At 39.7% G+C, this 22,644-nt stretch overlaps 2 protein-coding genes and 1 long non-coding RNA gene across 3 annotated transcripts; 2 read left to right on the top strand and 1 right to left on the bottom strand.

Annotated features, from left to right (window-relative positions):
- Nucleotides 1–1,104: 1,104 nt before the first annotated feature.
- On the top strand, nt 1,105–2,742 carry LOC136177013 (uncharacterized). Its single transcript, XR_010664665.1, has 4 exons — nt 1,105–1,740; nt 1,817–2,330; nt 2,423–2,443; nt 2,548–2,742. It is a non-coding gene; the product is annotated as an uncharacterized lncRNA (long non-coding RNA).
- Nucleotides 2,743–6,022: 3,280 nt separating this feature from the next.
- Nucleotides 6,023–8,580, top strand: LOC109981273 (cylicin-2-like). Its single transcript, XM_065966494.1, has 12 exons — nt 6,023–6,138; nt 6,222–6,264; nt 6,822–6,984; nt 7,070–7,090; nt 7,188–7,248; nt 7,367–7,377; nt 7,469–7,528; nt 7,637–7,657; nt 7,756–7,965; nt 8,048–8,107; nt 8,202–8,222; nt 8,330–8,580. The coding sequence occupies exons 3-9, from the start codon at nt 6,922–6,924 to the stop codon at nt 7,870–7,872; spliced, it is 354 nt and encodes a 117-aa protein (XP_065822566.1). The 5' UTR covers nt 6,023–6,138; nt 6,222–6,264; nt 6,822–6,921; the 3' UTR covers nt 7,873–7,965; nt 8,048–8,107; nt 8,202–8,222; nt 8,330–8,580.
- A 618-nt stretch (nt 8,581–9,198) lies between these two features.
- Nucleotides 9,199–22,377, bottom strand: mthfd1b (methylenetetrahydrofolate dehydrogenase (NADP+ dependent) 1b). Its single transcript, XM_020630085.3, has 28 exons — nt 22,184–22,377; nt 20,118–20,202; nt 19,823–19,882; nt 19,653–19,706; nt 19,333–19,469; nt 19,121–19,221; nt 18,859–18,995; nt 17,909–18,020; nt 17,680–17,807; nt 17,483–17,580; nt 17,095–17,268; nt 16,401–16,537; nt 16,233–16,279; nt 16,026–16,133; nt 15,850–15,924; nt 15,651–15,753; nt 15,484–15,560; nt 15,076–15,216; nt 14,914–14,982; nt 14,552–14,663; nt 14,215–14,354; nt 13,889–13,930; nt 13,574–13,674; nt 12,135–12,312; nt 11,819–11,926; nt 11,504–11,656; nt 10,459–10,579; nt 9,199–9,820 (listed from the first exon to the last, which is right to left on the bottom strand). Exons 1-27 carry the CDS (start codon nt 22,219–22,221, stop codon nt 10,490–10,492), a joined length of 2,805 nt encoding a protein of 934 aa, XP_020485741.1. The 5' UTR covers nt 22,222–22,377; the 3' UTR covers nt 9,199–9,820; nt 10,459–10,489.
- Nucleotides 22,378–22,644: the final 267 nt, after the last annotated feature.

The raw sequence follows: 22,644 nt of genomic DNA, 5'->3' as shown, positions 1-22,644 counted from the left end.
GGAGCTCGTATGGACATTTTTAGTAAAGTTGCAACTTTTTTTTAAAAAAGGCAGCAACGCAGTTCAAATGGCTAGGTTTTTTTTTTTTTAACCCAAATGACTGTGATGTCAGCTTTTGTGAGGATAAGGATATTTGCACACAAGTACACCCTACAAAATGTTTGAGCCATGCTCAGATAAAAATGAGGCATTGCCTATAGCTTGACACACACACACGTTATTACATTTATCTAAAATTCTTTGTGGTTTTGATGTTTAAGCCATGAGAGAGGGTAAGATCAAAATGATAAATTTAAATATTTCCCTCTGCATTTCGTGACAAAAACCTGCACATTTCAGGAAAGAGTAGTTCTGGAGTCGGCTTCACCCGTACTGACCTACATCCGTTTGTTTTTCTCCTGTATCTTCCTGGATCACATCAGGTGACTCTGACACAGATTTCAGGTTTCTTGAATCAAAGCCACAGTAGCAGGTGTGTCCTTGAGTTGTGGACGGTATAATTATTTTAAACACACATGCAGGTAGGGAAGGTTGTGTTACTATGGCTGCAGGCGTTTATTTACACACAGCACTGTGAAGCTCAGAGGAAGCACATTGTTTCTGCAGCCAAGTTTTCAATCTCTCTTTGGAAAGAAAGATTTTGCATGGAAAGCACGTTCAGAGACAATCGAGCCATGTCACTGATCAATTGAAGTGCAAACACACCCTCAGTAATTTACAGTTTGAATTCAATGGGAGTTGTTTTGTTCCAGTACATGTAGGAGTATAAGTGGTTATAAGGTGCAGGCAAAAATAAGATATTCACTTTAATGCTGGAAAACTTGCATTGATTTGTGATCTTGTGATATGCCAAAATAATCAAATTAAAAAATGAAGCCATAACACATAAGTAATCCAGGTACGCTTTACAAAAAGAGCAGGTCTAGGCTGTACTGTGTTTTGTATTGTTTTAAAGAGAATAAACACAGGTCCACCATTCGGCAACAGAAGCCAGGAAAACTTTAACTTATTTGTTTAAGGAGCAGAAACCTCCAGCAGAGACAACCTCAGTCATTCTGTTGTAATTTCTGTCATCAATTATCTTTTTTTTTTCATGTTTGGTAAGCAAACATCTGCCCAAACATGATGGGACTATACAAGATGGATGGACTTCAACATCATTCTGTTTAACATGTATATAGCACACATGTACGCTCAATGTGATTCTTTCGATGAAGGCAATTAGCAACCAAACAACAACAAAAGTTGTGCCAGGACACTTGCCATTGGCTCATCTAGTCATACCTCTTTGTTATATTAGTGTTATGTTTCCCATTCAAAATACACTTACAATGTACTGCAGTCGTGCATGACGGAGCTTTTATTGAACCAATGGTTTGTAGTTGAACAAAAGCTGTGCCAGTTACATTGTAGCCACCTTATGGTTAGGTTACACCCCTGTTTTTGAGATGCCAGTGAAGGTCATTCATTTCATGTTGTGATGTGAAGCTGTTAATTGCTTCCATGGAAAACAACACCATCACTCGTGTTCTGGCCACACCCAAATCTTTTTTTTCCTGCGACATTAGTACATTTTTAATTGTAAACATAAAGTGTATTGGTCAATGAGTAGTTTATCCCGTAATAGTGTGCTTGTACCAAACACCCACATTCTCCATCTCCCGGCACTCTAAATACAGTCTGAACACGCACATCAGACTATCCGACACACACCTTTCAGACTTCTGCATCACATAAGTAGTGAGTATAGTTGGCTTTACTGTTGATTATGTAATGATGTAACTTATAAAGATGTTAACTCTCATTATGTTTTCAGTTTGGGAAGAATTCTACTGCCCATCTAAACAAGCCAACATGTGTAAGTCTCTACAATATTTTTTTTAATTTGTGTTTTATTGCAGAATTCTAGAGAAAACCTTTCCTTACTCTTGGTTATGATCAGTATTTGACATACACTTGTTTTCTATTATCAAAATGAGTCATAGTTATCCATGCAAAATCTTTTTATTATAAGGATTTCGGGTCCTTGGGCCTCAAATACAACACGTTGTTGTTCTGATGTTTTTTTTAAAAATATATTTTGAAAGGATTGTGTTTTATTGCCTTTAAAAAACTTTCCATTTATGACTATTAATTTGCACTTTGTTTGTCTTTCTGTCACAGGTGACAGAGAGGTAATTGATTTTTTATACTTTATATTTTCTTAAATGTGTGACACGCAGCATGTAAACATGTTCACTCATGATGAATCTGTTTCACTCTCATTAAAGGAAAAGAAGAAATGCTCAGAGGGCTCCAGCTCAGATGAGACAGACACTGCGTCAGACGGAGTAAGACATCCTTCCTCTACCTTCATGCACTTTGATTTGTTTCTGTAACTTTGCAGCACTGTTTGTTAAGTATCTTTTCTTTTCTTTTACAGGAAGGAGGACGGTGTAAGATGGTAGGAGTTTTGAAGACGTTTAAATTGCAACCATACATCCTAAAGCTTTGTTGGTTTTTGCTTTTTACTAGAAAGGCTTCTCATTCTTCTGTGTTGGTTTTCAGGATCAGAAAAGGAAGAAGAGAAATAAATGTGGAAAAGGAAACGAAGAGAGGGGAAAATCTGGGGATCATAAGGGTGGTGGTGGTTGTGAAAGCAGACGTGGTCGAAAATAATGTTTTTCAAATGAATCACAATCCTCTGAGAATTATATATTATGAATGATATATATTTCTAATAAACTAATCAAGAAAATGTAAGAGTGGTTTATTTTTTTGTTCATAGATATAACTTCAGTGGGAGACTTTAAATGAACACCCACTGAAGATTAGCTCTGCAAGGCTCACAAATGAAGAAGTCTAAAGTGACAGTGCTTTACAGGGAACAGGCTGCAGCGGCTTTTTTCAATAAGTATTTCAGCCAAAACAGCCTCACCATGAAGCAGATGTATATAGAGAGAGAAGCCCTGCATTAGACATCATACAAGTCAACAAATAAAACTTTCTGCTATATTTTGGATGACTTAAGATAGCAAAAAACTCAATAATGTCATGTGGCTATAACAGAAAATGTGATTGTGTTGAATTAAAGAAAAGAGGAGACACTTAATTGATCCCCCATTTAGAGGAGGTTTGCACACAATGAAGGGCAAAGGTGATCAAACAATATATAATAAAATGTAACATTAAAAACATGCTGACATTATTAAATACAATAAGAAAAGAAGAAGAAGAAATGTAGTTCAATGAAACACATATTCAGTGACATTGATCTGTTTGCAGCATCTTAAATATTATGTTCATGTTGTAAAGTTTGAAAGTATAAACAGCCAAAGTCTTCATAGACTTATCAAACACATGTATTTCTATTGGAATATTATACTGGGCAAGTTTTCCTCCCATTAAATTAACACAACCTGAACCAGGATGATAAACGTTACTAAACCAATCAAAGAAGTGAACCTCCTTGAGGTGGCTGAATAGTAGACTCATCATAGAAAAGGCCTCAAATTAAACTCTTGGTTTAACCCTCTTGGAGTCAATGTCCAGAGTATAAATCCAAAAAACTTCTCGTTCAAGCAACAAAGAATTCGACATTTCCTCCACCACTGGGTTGTTTAACTAGATCAATACTGAAGTACCGGAGAGTACAAACATTGTGAGAAATGTGCCACTACTGGGCTTCTGCTGTCATGGTTACAAATGTTGGATCTGTGTTCTGAGATTCTTATTTTCAGAGGTTGTTTCAGAGTCGTTTGGCTAACATAAACCAGGCCACATGGAGCAACTTGAGAATATAGATTACATTATTGGCGCTGCATGTGATAACATTAAATGTCGAAGGTTTTTCCTGTGTGTGGGTGATGGAAGGTGGAAGTTTTGTGTGTGAAGTTGCACTGGGGGCAGTTGCAGCGTCTGTAGTTGCCAGAAGGCACCGACTTTTCTAAAAAAAAAAAAGTGGTGCGCAGTCAAATTTGGAAGGTGGGCTCTCACCAACAGGTTTCTCAGGTTTGGTGGCCTCTTGTAGACATTACAGGGTGGTGAAGTGTAACGTGAGAGTTGGATCAGAGTCAATAATGTGGCAGTGTTTTTGGATGATGGACTGAAAACTTCTGCCAAACGAGGAGTGCTGGACAATGTTGTGTTTTGTGTTTTGTGTTTATGTTTTAATTTGTCTTCATCACTAGTTCTAGTAATTATGTTATGTAATTCAAGTTATTCTGGTAATGCTCCAGGCACTGTAGGCTTTTACCTGCTAGAGTTGTGTATATTTATATATTTCTTGTATGTTCTTGTGTATTTGAAGTGTCTATGCATAGTGGACCTTAACTATGAATTTCTTGCATAGTAAATAATCTATATTGTTCCTTCCTTTGTATCACATGACCTGTCAGGTGACCTCAGGAGTTGTATATATTGTGGAGGTGTGTCTACTAACTTGATGAAGGGCGAGGGCCCGAAACATTACATGAGGTGATAATTCCCATTAAATGTTAATTGGAGCAGCCTCTGGTGGACTCAGACTTTCTCTGTCTTTGGATATACTTTTTGTCCAGCACCCAGTACTCAACTATTAAGATGCTTTTGTGTGCTGTTTGATATTTTTGTATGATAGACATGACCTAAAGTGCTCAGCCATTCAGCAGATCACTATGGCTCCAAGTCACTCAGTGGATCCGGTCCAATGATAAATACTGACGCTTTGGGAGGACCCAGCGGGTGGCACAGTGTATCCTCAAGAAGGAGCCAACATAAAAGAGTAATGTCATAAACACAGCCGCTGAGTTACTCTACCTCCATTGACCAAATGCAATCGTGTGCTGTGGAAGGTTATCAGAGTGATTCTACATCGTGGTTAATGGACATATACTAACTGATGAGTCAGAGTGCACAATGCTCCCTTCAGCTGCGGCACTGATCAAACTTGTTTGATTAATTCATTCTGCAGGTGGTGTACTCAGATAGCAAGCTCCTCAGAAGATGCAGATAGAGACCCTCTCAGATCTTGACAGACCACACTCGGTCAAGCGTCATTAGACACTAGCTACCCATTTTGCAAGCCCAATGAAAGTGGCATGCCATCAGGGAAAACCTTCCAAGTCCAAAAATGCCATGCTGGTAGGGCACTCTGGCCCACCCAGTGGTGCCAAAAGAAGTGGGTATACTCTTAATTTTTCCCCATTTCCCCTTTTTTAAGAGGCTCGTCCAGCAGAGTATAAACAGCCTGTGTTATAAACAGTGACAGGTAAAACTACTCCTACATATTTAGTTTGTGTGTATTAGCCAATCAGAGGCGAAGTAAGGAGAGTCATCCCTTCACCATCAGGGGGGAAAAAAAATGCAACATACTACTGAATATTGTCAATCAATCAATGGTGTAAATCAGATGAGATTTAGAAGTGGGTATACCCTATGGAGACTGAAAAATAAGTGGGTATACTCCGCATACCCTTCACTACACCACTGGGATCACCAGGTTGGGGTCCAGGTTCACATGAGTGCAGAAGGTCATGTGAGATCAGCCCTTCTTCAGACTGGTGAATTAAATGTTCACACTGGAGCCTTGCAGTGTGCAAGCCCTCTTTTTCTTGGTTTTCAGTGACAGTTTTGCACGACTCAGCACATGCTTGATTGTTGTTCATGTGAGATCAGCTGACTTGAAGATAAGATCTCCATTAGGCCTGTAGGCAGTAACAATCCACGAGGGTAAATAAGTATCTACAGTCCATACCTGCTAACGCCAGTAAGAGACTCGTAAAGATGTTTAAGATTTTTTTTTTTTTTTTTTTTTTTTAAATGTCCTTCCTAAATCCCATTCCTGACCCAGACTTTAATATCGAGCAAGCCTCCAATATCAGTGCAATAAAAACATACATACGTGAAATAATTATTGATAAAAAGTGAAAGTCGTTTATTTGATGTTTTAAAAAGGAGCTGTCAATCACTTTTATGAAGACAAACACTATCTTTCTCTCTTTCTCTCTCTCTCCTGGACACTCCCAAATCTATCCTGTCCTGCAACTATCAAACTGTCACGTTTCTGAACATGAAGCTTGGGTGTATCAAGTAACACCTCCACATTCTTCATTTCACAGGCACTCTATAAATGAGTTCAGAAAACACCCATCAGACGTATCTTTCTGATTTCTGCACCAGGTATGTAGTTTGTGTCGCTGCTTTTTACTTCAAGAAAAATGAAGTATTTCATATTCTAAGACCTCTTTTTTCCTCCGTTTCAGTAAGAGAAGATATTCTACCACCAACATCAACAAGTCAAAATGAGTAAGTCTCTATTATTATCATGTGTTAATAGTTTAAGAATGTTACTGTATCTTCAGGCCGACATTACTTTTATAACGCTCACTGGACTTTATTCCACATAAACACGTTTACCTGCATCTTTTACTTTGTCATTTACACCACATTTCTAAAGAAAGTATGTAAAGTGTCGACCTAGATATGGACGTTTAGGATAACAGTATCTTTCCTTTTTCTTTTTTAGTGTTTTAGCTCTATTTTCCAGTGTATTTGGAACTTTATTAAAGACTATTGAGAACAACAAATATCTGACATTAAGCTTTCAGAGGAATTAGATCAATATTTCATATGAAAAAGGGAGATCATACACTTCAGCTCTAGGTATATGGTAATAGTACAAATACAAATATCTGTGCCAAACAACTTGAAGGATTTTGGTTCACTGCACTATAAAAACAACACTGATCTTTTTTTCATTCATCAAAAAAATGATGCATTTAACGAGGATCGTGTTTAATTGTTGATGATAAAATGTCAATTCAGTATTGTTAAATTGAACTTTCTTTGTCTTTTCCTCACAGGCTGTGGAGGGGTGAGTTCCTTTTTTTTTAATTTAATGGTGACTTCAATGTGTGACTAAGAGCATTCAAACATGAAAGCTCATGATGTCCCCTCTAAAAGATGGCCCCACACGGAGCCGTAGACAACGACCCGATCTCAAAATCGGAATCCGAGTCAGACGGAGTAAGTAATCATTCAGCATGTCTCTAACGTTTGCTGTGACTTTACAGCACTTGTTTGTTTACTTTCCTATATTTTACTTTAACAGGAAGGAGGAAGGTGTAAGAAGGTAGGTTTAAATTCGTTCTAACTAAAAGTATGCAGCCTGAAGCTTTGTGCTTTTAGGTGAATGTGCCAAATCATTCTTCATGTGGTTGATTTGAAAGGGGGAGAGGAAACGCAGGGAATGTGGAAAAGATGACAGGGAGGATTGGAGAGGAAAACAAGGTAATCATAGTGGTGATGGTGTTGTTTGGATAGTGAAAATGATTCCAAATTTTCTTTTACATTTTGAAAAATTAAACTGTAAATTTGATATATTTTTTTTTTTGTCATTCCATCACAGGCTGCGATAAGGTGAGTGACACACAACACGACGTAAAATACCAAAATCAAACAGAGCATATTAAAATAGTAACTTATAAAGCGGTTTCATTCACATAACAAGGGCGGGAGAGGCGGCTCAGGGGGGGACGACGGCTCTGAAACAGACACCGAGTCAGACGGAGTAAGTCATCTCTTTTTTTTTTTCCTCCTCCTCTTCCTTTTCTCTATCAAACTGTTTCTGTAACTTTGCAGTGCGTGTGTTGATTTTTTCATGACTCTTCTTTTACAGGAAGGAGGACGGCGTAAGAAGGTAGGAGTTTAACATTTTTTTGAATTTAAAGTATGCAGCCTGAAGCTTTGTGTTTTTAAGAAGTCGTGCCAATCATCCTTCATGTGTTTGTTTCACAGGAGGGGAGGAGACGAAGACGAAGGGGCCAAAAAGGGGGATGTAGAGGAATGAAAGACGACCGGAAAGGGAAAGATGGTAACCATGGTGCTGATGGTGATGGTTGTGATGATTGTTAGAACTAAATTATAAAAAAAAATTTGTCAACTTTCAGCTGTTAATTTGAATCTTTTTTTTTTTTTTTTTGTCATTCCATCACAGGCTGCGATAAGGTGAGTGACACACAACACGACGTAAAACACCAAAATCAAACAGAACATGGTAACTTATTAAGCGGTTTCATTCACTCACAAGGGCGGGAGAAGCGGCTCAGGGGACGACGACGGCTCTGAAACGGACACCGAGTCAGACGGAGTAAGTCAACTTTCAGCTACTTTCTGTTTTTTTTACAAAATTCAATCGCTCTACAGTCCCGTTGTGTGAATATTTATCTTTTATTGTTTTACAGGAAGGAGGACGGCGTAAAACGGTACGCGTTTTAAATCATCTTTGATTAAAACTATACATCCCAAGATTCAGTGTTTTTTTAGTTTTTTTTTTAAATGTGCTGATCATTTTTCATCTGTTGGTTTACAGAATAGAAGACGAAAAAGGCGCGGAGGGAAATGTGGGAAAGGAAGAGACAGGGACGGTGGTGGTGGTGGCCGCCGTGGTGGTGGTGGTGGTGGTGGTGGTGGCGGCTGTAGAAGCCGCGGCCGTGACGGTGGTGGTGGTGGTGGTGGTGGCCATGGATGTAGTTAAATAAATGATGAGAATTTCATAAATGAAAACTCCTGTGAGGATGGTAAAGAATAAACCCATCTGTAATAAACTAAACTCAATACAAAGCAAGACTGGTGGATTGTTTCTTCATGTGGACAGAGCTTCATTAGAAGACTCCATATCAACAAATAGAGTGAAGTATGATCGTGTGGGTTAGATGTGAATATTCAGCCATGACAAGCACATCATGTGGCAAATATTTTGACCGGTCTCTGAGTTGAATCATTAAAGTGTTGAAATAAAATGCTGTTGGATTATAAGTCTGCAATAACAAGTCTCCTCTCCTGGTCTGTCGTTCCCCACTCTCTGTCTCTCTCTCCAATCTCCGAATCTATCCACTGTCCTATCTCTCTAATAAAAAGGCATAAAAAGCCCCAAAATATATCTTTAAAAAACACAGCCAAGGGTGTGTGAAGGCTACAAGTCGTTAAGTCAAATGAAAGAAAACATTCAGGATGTACCTGACTCCTGAGACACAATGTTAGCTGGGATCTGCTCCTCTACCAATAACTAACAGATTACTGTTTAATGATCAAATTAAATGAATACATTTGGATTAATTAAGTATAAAGTAAACAGAATAGTGTTATACAAGTGTTGTATTTACAAGATTTTACTGAATAAAATATTTTAAAAACACTGAAACACTTTAGTCCAATTTAAAAAAAAAAAAGTCTCCTGTGTGGCTTTTCTGGTTGAACACTTTATTTGATTTCTTCTGACAACAAAATGGAAACCATTGTTTTACAGCGTCATGACAGTTGGGTTTGACGAAGCTTTATTAATGTTAGACAGCGTTAATATTACGTTAGGACACAGGACAGACTAAAGGTTCAAAGTCATCATATGGACTGAAAATAAAATGTCATAAAAATATTTCATAAGGTGGCCGTACTTTTAGGTTCAGTTGTTTTTTTTGTTTGCACATCAAATTCAGTAGACTAATACAGACAGCATGTTAAAGGAGATTATCTTGTTTTAGTGCACACAGAAAATAAACAGAAAATGAAAACAAGACTCCAGATGTGTCAGATGTTAAACCGTCTAGACCGTTGAGATTACCTGTGCAGCAAGTGATGTAAGTGAAATGTTTTTTAAAAAAAGGAGGTTTCCCACTTGCAAACTATCACAGACTCAAGGTGCTAAACTCTGCTGTGAATCATATTATTTATTTTCCTAACAGGAGCAATGTGGGCAAGCAGATCAATTATTTACAGATGTCGGGGTTTGATTGAAAAAGCTACGAACAGAACCAGCAGACAAGCTCAACGTCTTTTCCAGTTATTAGACCGTGATGTTTCAGTGCTGGGGGGAAAAAACAAAGAACAACGGTAACTATTAATAAACTGACAGTTGTCTTCCATCCCTGCTAACATAAGAGTTTAGTGTGAGTAAGAGATGTTCCAGTACTTTTCCATACGTTAAGTTTTTATTTACACATACTGAGTACATCCATTACTAGTGCAGTGAATAAAGCACTAAATATCATTATGAGATGTAAGCTCATGTTGGGATATGGGTATGACAGTTATAACTGCTGTATGGCCTGGCTCACTACATTGAAGGAATCCTTAATTTTAAAAAACAGGCTGAGACTTTTAACCTGCTACATCCAGTGTTTGCTTTATCAATTTTATTTGACTGAAGATGGTACAGGGGGACATTTTTCTAGCTGTGACTCATGTTAGACTCTCTACTAGCAGCCCACTGTTCCTAACTGTTTCCATTATTTTTTGTTCTGATTGTACTCTAAACCAGTCATTAGTAGCAGACATGATGTTTTCTTTTTTTTTTTCTCAGCTTTAGAGAAAAAAAGTGCATTGTTTTGGGGGATGATGGGGGCCACATAAAAAAAGATATTGTATCAAAGTTATGACTAGCATTCCAAATAGTGCATCTTTGGCCTCATCATACCAACTCTAGTGTGCGTTCATCTTAATTACCTTCCTTAGCTTCGTACAGGAGAGTCCTGCTTCAGAAGAGCCCGTTGACTTGTTCAGTCTCAGGGTCCAGGTCGATGTCATAGAAACAAGGCCTGGTGGGCAGCCCAGGGATCGTTGGCATCTAGGAGGGAAAAAAACAGAGACTATGTTTTACACAGTCAATAAAAAACTTTGTATAAAAAAGGTAATATAATTAGAAATTAAATAACCATATCCAATCATCCAGGTAATGGACTTGGTTGAACAATAGCACATTCAGGCACACCCTTCATGAATCAGACCTGAAGACAAAGCGTGAAACACTCCCAAGTGCAACTGATGATACTTTTTATGTACTTGTTTATTTCTTTTTAAGGAAGTATATATAATATTACAGATTTATTACTTATTTAATCATAAATACATTTATTAACTAAAGATTAATGGAGAGGGGTGGGATTATATAAATTCACACTTTTACCCACTCCTTTTCGAACATGAAATTAGAAATTTCTGTTGTCTTATGCAATTTTCTTTCTTAGATCTGTTTTGATTAGTTTTTTTTTTTATCTTGGGAAAAAAAAGCACGCACGCACGCACGCACGCACGCATGCACGCACACTCGAAATAAAGATTTCAATCAATCAAACAGAGCACATTGATGAATATCAGTATAAAAATGGGACATGTAAACATGCAGAGTTAAGTGTGCTAGTTTACATCTGTAGTCCGTAAGCAGTTAGTGCTGAAGTCCATCCCTTTCATTTCTGTGAATTTGCCCCTGCGTGTTGTAGCACACCGTCTCACAGCTGTGTTTTTACAGCTCAAAATATATCATGTTATGTTTTCTTTGTATTTGATTAGAAAGATTACAAGAGTTCAGTAAAGAAACATGCTCTGTTTCTTTGAATGGGATACAAATATAATTTTATGATAGACAGATAAATGTAGAAAATCCGGTTGTGAACATTGTCACGCAGTTTGGAGTTGCATTTGTGCGAAGCTGTGGAAATGACATACTGTTGACAGAGAAGGCAATGTTGGATCAACATGAACGAAAACATACCGTGCCAACCAGTGGGAACAGAAAGCCAGCGCCGACGCTGGCTCGGATGTCTCTGATTGGCAGGATGAAGCCTGTGGGCACACCCTTCTTGTCGGCCTCGTGAGAGAGCGACAGGTGAGTCTTCGCCATGCACATTGGCAGATTGCTAAAACCCTGAGGGGAGAAGTGAGGACACAGAAAGTTTTGTTGGATGTTTAACTACGGCATATTCAAGCTTTCTCATTCCAGTTATGATGATTCTGTTGCAGCAGCCAACAATCAGGCCTGACGACTCGGACAAACGGCGAAAACCAGCGGACTTGGAGAGGTGCTGACCTGTTTGGTGTAGAGCTCCACCTTGTGTTGAGCCTCTGGCAGAAGCTCAATGTCATCCGCTCCATAGATCTTCTGGGCGATTATTCGAATCTTATCAGCAATAGGGAGCTAGAGAGGAGTTAGAAAAATAGACTGAAGGCATGTTTATCAGAACATTTCTTAGGTGTTAATTATCTTTAGTGCATCTTGCTTTTTTTCCCTTTACAGACAAAAAAATTACATCAATAAATCTCTATCTAATAGATTCAGTAACATACTTAATCTAAACTATTTTGACATACCTAATGAACTACACAAGTAAAAACATGTTCCTTACCTCCAAATTATAGAGGAACTTGAAATTGCTGGGAGCCTCAGAGGCCTTTTGAACAGCCTGACCCAGAGCCACTGCCCCCGCTCCACCTTCAGCCCAGTGAGAGCAGCGCACAGCATCGAAGGCTCCAGCAGCTTTAGCCACGCTGCAGACCAAATCCAGCTCAGCCTCAGTGTCTGCCCTGCACGGTGGTCAGAAAGAAACGAAAGGAGTCAGAGACAGACAGACACACACAGATCCAAAAAGGAAAGGTAGAAAACAGAGAAGCCTATTAAGAGCTAAGTCCGTGCAAGAAAGCAAATCTTCAAAGTGCTTCATATTTTTACTGGTTTCGATAACTTACAGTCAGACTAAATATTGATTTCAAAGCAAGTCTGGTCTTCTTTATTTTTCATCTCGACTTGTAAAACTTGATTCATGTGTCTTGATTCATGTAAACTAAGGGGAGTTTTGAGGACGCTACAAGCAGAACTAGCAGTTTGTATAGAGTCAGATTTCAGAGCAGATCAAAGGAATTTACCATAAAGCAAAAACAAAGCACTTAAAATGAGTTGAATGTCAGGAGAGCTAGGGGGAACTGCAAGGTTGATCTAACTAAATAGTAATTTTAACTGTAATAATTAAACTAAACCCAAAAAGTCTGTGTGTCCATGTACCGTATTTTCCGCACTATAAGGCGCACTTAAAAGCCTTTAATTTTCTCAAAAAACGACAGTGCGCCTTATAATCCGGAGCGCCTTATATATGGATCAATTGGTTAATTGGTTGATCCATACTGGTTGTACACGGCGCTCAGCGACACTGACTCGGATAATGACGAGAGGGAGCCGGGCATGTTGGATGCCGTACTCGCCCAACTGTTCAATTCGGACACTGAAGAAGAAGAACTCGAGGGATTCGTGGACGGGGAATGAACTGAAAAAGTGAGCTTTACGTGTTATACGTAACTGAACAATGTTGAGTTATGCACTAACGTTTGAATTAGCGGTATCAGACTGTGTTTCTTTTACGTGTTTACAACTGAACAAGGCTGGGAGATATTGTGAATATGCACATTAACGTTTGAACATCGTTACCATGGGAGTGAACGGAGTTGTCAGAACGCTTAATAAAGTTTGACTTTATCTGACTGTTTTGTTGACATTCCCTTTAGCACAGCGCCATCTAGTGGATGCATAACGCAACCCCAGTCAAACGTTTGACTGCAGTATCTTCTATTCTATGCGCCTTATAATCCAGTGCGCCCTATATATGAAAACAGTTCTAAAATAGGCCATTCATTGAAGGTGCGCCTTATAATCCGGTGCGCTTTATAGTGCGGAAAATACGGTAAATAGTAATTTGATCTGTAATAATTAAACTAAACCCAAAAAGTCTGTGTGTCCATGTCTGTGTTGGTATAGACCAATGCAATCCTTTATCAACCACGTTGCCATACTCACTTGAAACCATTGACAGCCACCACCACGGGGACACCAAAGTGCTGCGCATTCTCTATCTGCTTCCTCATGTTGCTGCAACCCTTCTCCAACAGCTCCAGGTTCTACATTCAGGTATGCATAAAGTATTTTAGGTCAACTTCATTGAAGAGGAAGAAGCAGCACAATCTCACAGTTGATATAAAAGATCTATGGAGATGCTCATAATGCATTAAACCGCCAAATCAGCATGTTGATTTTTTTTTGTTAATCTTCAGCAAATCAACAGAAAACGTTTTATTAAATACCACGTTATTGTAGATTCTTGTACTACATTACCTCCTCAATGTATTCTTTGGGCAGTGGCATCCCAGCAGTGACCTGATGAAGAATAAGGTAAATGTTTCACTACATGTAAATCCTTTTAACAATTAACATGTAAAGCATTGTAAAACAGACGATTTGGATGGTTTGCCGTTTGATTTAAGCTCGTATGGTATGAATCAAGAGTTAAAAAATCCTGAATAAATCAGTGTAGAAGTATTTATTGTGATGTGTATATGGCGGGTGCTGCAGTCAATATTCACAATTGCAAAATTGAGAAAAGCAAACGTGTGAAAAAAAAAGAAAGTATTTTTCTATAAGGACGCTAAAAAAAAACTCACTGTCGGGCCTCCTCCGTGCATCTTCAGCGCTCTCACGGTGGCCACCAGCACGACCACATGGGGTCTCAGGCCGGAGTAGCGGCACTTGATGTTGAAGAACTTCTCCATGCCGATGTCGGCACCAAAGCCGGCCTCGGTCACTGTTTTGTAAATTTGATAGGGGTTGTCAGAAACAGACAATAGTAAGAAAATCCCAGCAGTGTGGCATAGTGGGTAATGTTAATGATGTCATCACTTGTACTACCAACACAGCTAACCATCTATATATTGAGGCAGTGCAGTACTAAATCAGACATGTAAATACTGATGAAGCATGCTAGCATATATCGCCACTTACCTACAAAGCCCTCAGGTCCAACCAGCTTCAGAGCTATTTTATCAGCAAGGATGGAAGAGTTGCCATGGGCGATGTTGGCAAATGGGCCGGCATGGACAAACACAGGGGTCCCCTGTGGATATACAAAGTTTATATATCACACAAAGCGTGTAACTAAAGGCAACATCATCCCTTTGGCACGCAACGGGGAAGGATAAAAAAATGGTTCGGCCAAAAATGGCAATCAAACAACAAGAGCATCATCATTTGAAGGGATTTACCTTTCAAAGCTTAAGAGATAGAAGAGCTTTAAATTGCCCCTGTTTTGATTTGTAGGGTTCTTTTGGGGTAACTTTGCATGTTAGCGTTTGTGTTTCACTCACCTCCAAGGTCTGCATCAGGTTTGGCTTGATGGCATCTTTCATCAGCACTGCAAGAGCACCACTGACCCCCTGTAGAGAAACACATGACCCTATTAAAGCATGTTCCCACAATACTTATCACATGTTGATTTCACTCATTGAAGGAGACTCCAGACCACTGACCAGGTCCTCAGTGGTGATCGGTTGTCCGCTGCGGCTGGTGGCCACCACCATCTTGGCCAGACGCTGTCGCATGTCCTCCAGGCTGCTGGTGAGGGCGAGCACCGCCATGATTTCACTAGCCACTGTGATGTCAAACTGGGCCTGGGGGACAAAAGAGGGACTACATTACCACTCAGCAACAACACAGTGAGCACAGGATTACGAAGAAATCAATCAGCAACATGCAGAAAAGACAAAAACACAGAGATGGAATAGTGGGTAATTCCAGTTGAGATTTCAACTAACTTAGAGATTTGAAAGAATGATAATCATTTGTTTCCCCAATGGTCTTCTTTTTTTTTTTTTTATTGTTAGACAAAACAAATCACATGAACAATCATTCCAGCTTTGTGGATTGTATCTCTTTACCTCTCTTGTGTGTCCCTTTTCAGTGGGAGACTGGCCGATTGTAATCTTCCTCAGGAATCGATCGTTTGTATCCAACACTAGAGCGGCACAAATATATATTCAGAAGAGGCAATTAAGCAGACAATGATAGAATCATGTGGATTTAAAGACATGTTGAGTTTTCATACCTCTGTGCCATGTGACAGAACTCGGCTCCATGTCCAGCCGGGCAAAGCGTGTGATCTCTTCTTCGGTCAGTGTGGAGGGATCAGTCTTTTCTATGCCCAGTCTCTAAACAAATACAGACAAACTTAGTGTTAGTTTTATTCTTTTGTCAAGACTTTAAGTTAAGTCAGAACATAGAAGTCCGCAGACACTGTCGCTTACTTTGAGCCTGTTGATCTGGATGGGGGAGAACTTTCTCTGTCCTCCATTCAGCGGCACCAAGCGATTATATAGAGCCTAAGGAGGCGAAGAGAGGGAAAATAAATCGTCCACCAACTCTCAAAATAATTTAGCATAACGTATTTTTAATCAAATCACAGACAAAATAGGAAACCCACCTTGTCAGATTGTGTAGACTCATGGAACATGCGAGCGTCAATGGCTGCAGCCACTAAGTTGTTGGCTGCTGTGATGGCGTGGATGTCCCCAGTGAGGTGGAGGTTGAACTAAAATGAACAGACTTATTATTGAGTTTGTATTTTTTTTTTTTTTTTTTTTTAACAAGAAAAAGGTAAATTTGCTAAGTTGAAACTCAGGTGTAGTACCTCCTCCATTGGAATGACTTGAGAATATCCACCTCCTGCAGCCCCACCTGCAGACACAAAACAAAACTACACTTAAAAACACTAGTGTAGGATTAAAAGAAGTACTTTTCAACAGTTTGCAACCTTGTGCAATCTCTTACAGAGTTACGTTTTTTCCTCAAATCTCACCTTTGATGCCAAAGGTGGGTCCCTGCGAAGGCTGCCGGACACATGCGAACACGTTGAGCTTCATGTGGGCTCCCAGGGCCTGAACCAGGCCGATGGTGGTGGTGCTTTTTCCTTCGCCCAGAGGGGTGGGTGTAATGCTGCAAACAGAAAAATGCAATCAGTGATTTCAGATTTGAAGAGGTACCAAATACCAAATAATTGTCTTAGGTGTTTGAAAACATCAACAGAATCTGTGACAAGCATGCATGACGAGGTACGAACTTTATCAGCTGTTTTAATTCATGAGGCGATTTGAAAAAAACTACATCACAGACAACTTTTGGTATTTTCACATCAAAAAAAAGTAAAACAAAAAACAAAAAAACCCACCTTGAACCCTAAAATATTTTCAAGGCTCTGACTTGGCTAGGTAAATTTAAAATGTGATTCAATTTCAAACATAAAAAATATTCAATTGTGTTTCTTCTGTGAAGAATTTCCTGAACTCTTTAATATCTCCTACAACACTCAGCGTCTGCTAAATGAATTGAATTGTAGAATTAGCACTATCAATAGCAACAACCAATTGTCAGAGAACATCTTTTCTAAAGAGTCTTTAAATAATCATTTTGTAGGGGGTAAAACAACCAGTACAGTATAGAACACTAAACTACAATGCAGTACAGTACAGGAGATAACAGTTCTGACTGCTTACCCAGTGACCACCACATATTTGCCGTCTGGTTGGGCCTGCAGCCGTTTGATGATACTCAGCTGGACCTTGGCCTTAGTCTTGCCGTAAAGCTCCACCTCATCACAGAGCAGCCCCACCTCTCGTGCTAGATGGTCGATGGGTTTGGGCACACAGGAGCGAGAAATCACAATGTCGCTGTTTGAAAAAAAAAAAAGAAAAAAAGATGAGACCAAAAAAAACTAAACATTTTATCGCAGCACAGACAGAAACAGAAACAGACTGAAAGAACACATCAAGATAGAGAATTTCAAAAGGCTGCACTGTATGTGGATTATCAAAATAAAGTAATCTTTCAGTAACATGTTTATAGAGTGAGTGACCAAGAGAAGAAGAAGGGAAGCATTCAAACCTTGGCACAGGCTTCTGCAGGTTGAGTTTGGTGTGAGAGATGCTCCACTTCCCCGGCTGATGGCTATCCAGGAAACGCTTTGCACTCAGCACTGTGTTCTACACACAAACACACACTCAGAGTCAAACTGACACTATGGCATTAATAGGAACTCCTGACTAATTCTTAACTAGAGTTTAGTTTAGGATGGATCTTACCGCCATCAGCATGGCCACAGTCATGGGTCCAACACCACCTGGAACAGGCGTGATGAAGCCAGCCTGCTCCTTGGCTGAAGCATAGTGAACATCACCCACAACCCGCTTCCCACTCGGTTTAGTATCGTCTGAAAGACAATGAGAAAACCTTTATGGTAAATAACATAAATTAAACCTGAGTTTTGCTGATGGACTTCTATGAAGCTTGAACAGGAATGTACAATCGGACCTGGAACATGGTTGATGCCGCAGTCGATTACCACCGCGCCTTTTTTAATCCACTCTCCTTTCACCATCTCTGCTCTCCCGATGCCAACCACCAGGATGTCTGCTTTACCAACCTACACAAAGGAAAAGATACAACATTTAACAGAAAAACAATGATACTTTGCAATAATGACGCAAGGCTTGACTGATATTTAACTTCTGAGATATGTTAGAAATGCTCAAAATACGTTCAAATGTGAAGTAAATTTTACGGCCAGGAGATGGCAGCAGAGATCCGTAATTCTGGTGTCATCTACAACGAGTTTTACATGAAGCGCCACGCACAATGCAGAAGGTTACACAAAATATACAAGTCATACTGTAAGTAAAGAAGCATTTCATCAGATTTACATATGCTGTGAAATGGCTTCATTTGAAACATCAAACAACATGCAGCTCATGCCATGTCCAAAGGAGAATGTTAATTGGTCACTGAACACAAATATGCTTTTGATCTTACAAGCCAGACTTTGATTTATTTAACCTCTTTGGAGAAATGTTGAAAGCAGTTTGTATACCTGCATGGATACTTTCACTTTGACCAATGCAGAAAAGAAAAAAATGGCCTATAAAAAAATGCCACACACCCTGGAGTGGTGTTTGAGCACTTATTGCACAATGGGCACTTTTAGTGGGTCGCGAATGTGACCCTGGCAAAAAAAAAAAAAATGCTTTCAAAAAGTTTGTGAAGCAAAGTTTGTTTCGTTCTGTTTCTTTGTTCTGTCACATGCTTTCTACCATCTGAGGTCCTGCACAATTTCTCATTAGATAAATCTGATTGGTAGAAAAATATCAGAAAAGTAGGTCAGGATTTTTCATGAAGGAGTTGGTGGAGGGTCCTGAGGCCTGACTGTTAAAGAACAACCGCCCTAGACTGTGTTACTAGGCTGGACGGATGTCCCGCTGTTGTACCTCTCCAGCAAGATCAGTAGTTTTCGAGTGGCAGGTTGTGACGGTGGCATGGTTCCACAGCAGCAGGTCGTGCATGGGTGCGCCCACAATTTTACTGCGACCAAGCACCACAGCTCTCTTCCCTGCCACAGACACACCTGTAGACGAGCAGAAGTCTTATTAACTGATTTTGTCTTTCTTTTTCGTACATTTTTAGATTAAAGATGGGGTTTTTTTGTAACCATAGTGATAGGTGTTGTACGGTGTTAGTTGTGGCATCTACCTGTCTGCCTGATGAGCTCCATGCAGCCGCTTGGTGTGCAGGGGATGAAGCAGTCGCCCAGATCCCCGCGAGACAGCTTCCCTGCATTTATGCTGGTCAGCCTGCAGTAGACCAGAATACAGTGAACATAGCAAATAGAATGGTCTTCAACTATTAAAAAAAGCTTTGGTTTGATTTAAGCACTACAATCTTAAGTTTATGTCAGTGCCTACCCGTCTACATCCTTCTCTGGGGCCACTGCGTTAGTGACCTTCTCTGTGTCGATCTTATGGACTGAGTCTAAGGGGAGCTGCACGATGAGACCGTGGATCGACGAGTTCTCATTCACCTCCGTGATACTGTGAAGAACCTGCAGACAGAGAGACAGATGGACTTTACAATCAAGAGCTTTTAGTTTCTGTATGAAGTGATTACCGTATTTGGAAACAAATAACACCTCAAATACCAAACTTTGCAATCTTTCAGCATTGAAAATAATTTGCGTCCTATGTCAAGTATTAAAGTATCATCATTTAAATGAATGCCTTCTCACCTCCTCCTCTGTTGCAGTCTTTGGAAGTCTCATGTGTGTGGCATTTATTCCAATCTGTGGGCACAGAAGAAAAGATTGGACCAAGAGAGAAGACTGATTACAGTAGAAGTGTGGTGCACATGCAGTACACTGTGTGTAAATTGTTTTTTTTTTGTTTGGTTTTTGTTTACCTCTGCTGCTGCTTTTAACTTCATGCTGATGTACAGGTTAGAATCATCTCGATCTCCAACCTGCAAAGATACACACAATCACATCACTGTTGATGAAATATAAACGCAAACACAAAAGTCACCTACAAAACAACACATCTATAAACTGTGTAACAAGGGAAGGCACACAACTTTATCCTTACCTGGGAACTTTCTCCAGAGAGAGCCATGAGAAAGCACATGGCAAAATTAGCTAAACAATTAAAAATGTTTTGTTTTTTTTTTAACCTAAAAGCATTTTAGTTCTCACACGAACCTGCAAAACCACGAGGCCAGGTCTGAAGTTGAGGTCCTGAAGCTTCATCTTCTCCACATCCTTCTTTAGACGCTCCCTCACCTGCCTGAGAACACAGGACAGTAGAACTAAACTCAGTCCAGGGTTTAGCCTACATGTAGTGACAGACAGGTCTATCTTTATACCGCCATGAAAGGATATGATGACTATGAGGTTCACAAGCCATCATCCAAACGTGTTCCTTCTGTAACAAAGGCTGCAGATGTGGAGACTTAATACAGACTGTCTGTTTTTGAAACAATTTTCTAACCCTCTATCATCAATAACAAACAAAAAAATCTGTGAGAAGGAGCGTTGTATCCCTGGACCTTGTCTCCGCTTTGTCTCTTATTTGTTTGGCAATGGTAGTGGCTACACTTTTACAAATAAAGAATTTGCGTCACACAGCACTGATGAAAGAGTTATTGGTCTTTAACTCAAGTGCTTAACCTGTGCCAGTCTAAATAAAGAGCTCAACCTGAGCTTTTCTTTTTGTTCTATTCATAAAAATTAATAACACAACTAATCAGCTGTTCTGGTCTCACTGAGTGTGAAATAAAAAGCTCTAAAGACACACGGATGTTGAGATAATTTGAGCATCACGAGCGTCATTGGCAGCACAGATGAAACGAACATGTGATGACTGCTGATTGTGGATGTATGATACACTGAATTGACACCAATTTGAACTCATTTTCAAGTATCCTCAGAGTGTTTTTTGTCCTTGCAAATGTGCGTGCTCTAAAACCCTTATAGTCTCCCACCATCTTAATTTCTTTAGACTCCCTTTAATTTTTTAATTCATATAGTTACAAATAATAACAAAAGACAACCTTCTATCTAAACTCTGTAATTCAGGTATATTGTTTTTCATGTGACCTGCACTACGTTGCTTTTACGATTAACTTTGAGGATCTGGGAAAAGTAAGAACAATCATTAACAAGATATATTATAGACTTCATAACGTTCTGCCTGTTAGCATATTGCAACATTAAAACAATCCTCCTCACAATGACAGTTGATATCTAAAGTCCTTGTCAATGATAAACTAAGAAGGATAGTCGCACAACAAACAGCATTTCCTGAAAAACGACGACAACCTCATCAATAAAACTCTGACCTTAAAGGTCACTTGTCCAGAACAATCAATGGTATGTCAGATTTTGATGCGCTTCAGAGGTAATGAAGGTAAAGGCCCTGCAGATCTGTGGAGAGGCTGTATAGTCCTTTTGTGCTACACAAATTCATTTAACTAATGAGAACTGTGAGGGACAGTTAACAAGGTGCAGCCTGTCATGTCTTGTGACAAGCACATGCAGCCAATTGTGCTGTAGTTTTTGGTGTAGGCAAAGGTTCACCTCTTCCAAATCCATTTCCTAAACGTGTTTGTTATAAGCAATATTCTACTGTTCAAAGTTTGAGCAATGAAAAACATACAAACCCACTGCAGATTACATTTGAGTGTGGTTTGCTTCTAGACTTAAGGTCACTGGACTGATGGGGCAAAGAGCATATCAACACCTGAGGCTGTTACATAACACTGCAGGATTTACAGTAATGCATCCCAAAGTATTTAGAGATCTAGATTTATGAGTTACTACAAGATTTCAAATTGTCACAAGCCCGTGTATTTACACTGAACACATATAATATATAACATTATGGTAAATGACAAGCAGGAAACACAGTTCAAAAGAAGAAGTGTGCAAGAGTAAACTTTGATTTCTCACACAATCAACAGACTGGTGGAAAACTCCATTCACGTGTTGGGCATCATATGCAAACAAAACTGTGTTCAAACTAAGTTTTGTTATAGAAAAAGATGAAGCTATATAACAGCTGCATGCACGACAAGGCTAGAATCAGGTGCTGGAGTTTGTTTATGGCTCAAATGACATTAACTTTAACTACATAGTAACTGCATCAATCTGCTAGTTAGCTGTCCAGTTAGCAACTAAGTAAGTTTCACAGACATGTAGTCATGCCTGTTACAACTTCCTGGACATGTGCATTCATAAAAGTACTAGACTAAAAATGTGATACTTACGCCGAAACCTCTTTCCCACTAATGATTTGAGCAGACATCTTCTGGTCCTGGAAGTCCGTGTTCTCAGGTGCTTCTGCTGTCCTTGCACGTTCACAGCCTGAGGAGAAGAGGAGCACGCTGCAAACTGGAGTTTATTCCACGGGAGTCTGGAGTGGACGGTGTGGACGCAGGCTTCTTTCACAGGTCCGACACTACTGTTTAAAACCAGCGTAAAAAGTTTAAGGAATAGCGTCTGACGTAGCACGCAGCCTGGCGAGAGGTGTGTGTGTGTGGGGGGGGGGGGGGTGACGCAGGAGAAGGGCGGGACTATTCGAAACGCATGAAACGCGAACAGCCAATCATATGACTTAAAAAAAACAAGCGCTCGGTAGTCAACGCCAATAGAAACACTTCATCCAACCGAGCGAGTGAGCGAGGTAAGGGGCGGGGGGGGAATGGGCGGGACTTAAGAGGGCGTAATT

Source organism: Labrus bergylta, chromosome 18, assembly GCF_963930695.1.
Source record: "Labrus bergylta chromosome 18, fLabBer1.1, whole genome shotgun sequence".
NCBI classification, from domain to species: domain Eukaryota; kingdom Metazoa; phylum Chordata; class Actinopteri; order Labriformes; family Labridae; genus Labrus; species Labrus bergylta.
Note: the sequence above shows the minus strand (reverse complement) of the source record. Positions and strands in the feature narration are given on the sequence as shown.

What these genes read in the sequence shown, in the direction of transcription:
- LOC109981273 (XM_065966494.1), top strand. Translation starts at nt 6,922, where the DNA reads ATGGCCCCACACGGAGCCGTAGACAACGACCCGATCTCAAAATCGGAA. An exon ending in AAGGAGGAAGGTGTAAGAAG is followed by an intron (nt 7,091 to 7,187) that starts GTAGGTTTAAAT and finishes TTGATTTGAAAG; the next exon opens with GGGGAGAGGAAACGCAGGGA. An exon ending in AAGGAGGACGGCGTAAGAAG is followed by an intron (nt 7,658 to 7,755) that starts GTAGGAGTTTAA and finishes TTTGTTTCACAG; the next exon opens with GAGGGGAGGAGACGAAGACG.
- mthfd1b (XM_020630085.3), bottom strand. Translation starts at nt 22,221, where the DNA reads ATGTCTGCTCAAATCATTAGTGGGAAAGAGGTTTCGGC. An exon ending in CTGGCCTCGTGGTTTTGCAG is followed by an intron (nt 19,883 to 20,117) that starts GTTCGTGTGAGA and finishes GTATCTTTGCAG; the next exon opens with GTTGGAGATCGAGATGATTC. An exon ending in TCCAGATCAACAGGCTCAAA is followed by an intron (nt 15,754 to 15,849) that starts GTAAGCGACAGT and finishes GTATTTGTTTAG; the next exon opens with AGACTGGGCATAGAAAAGAC.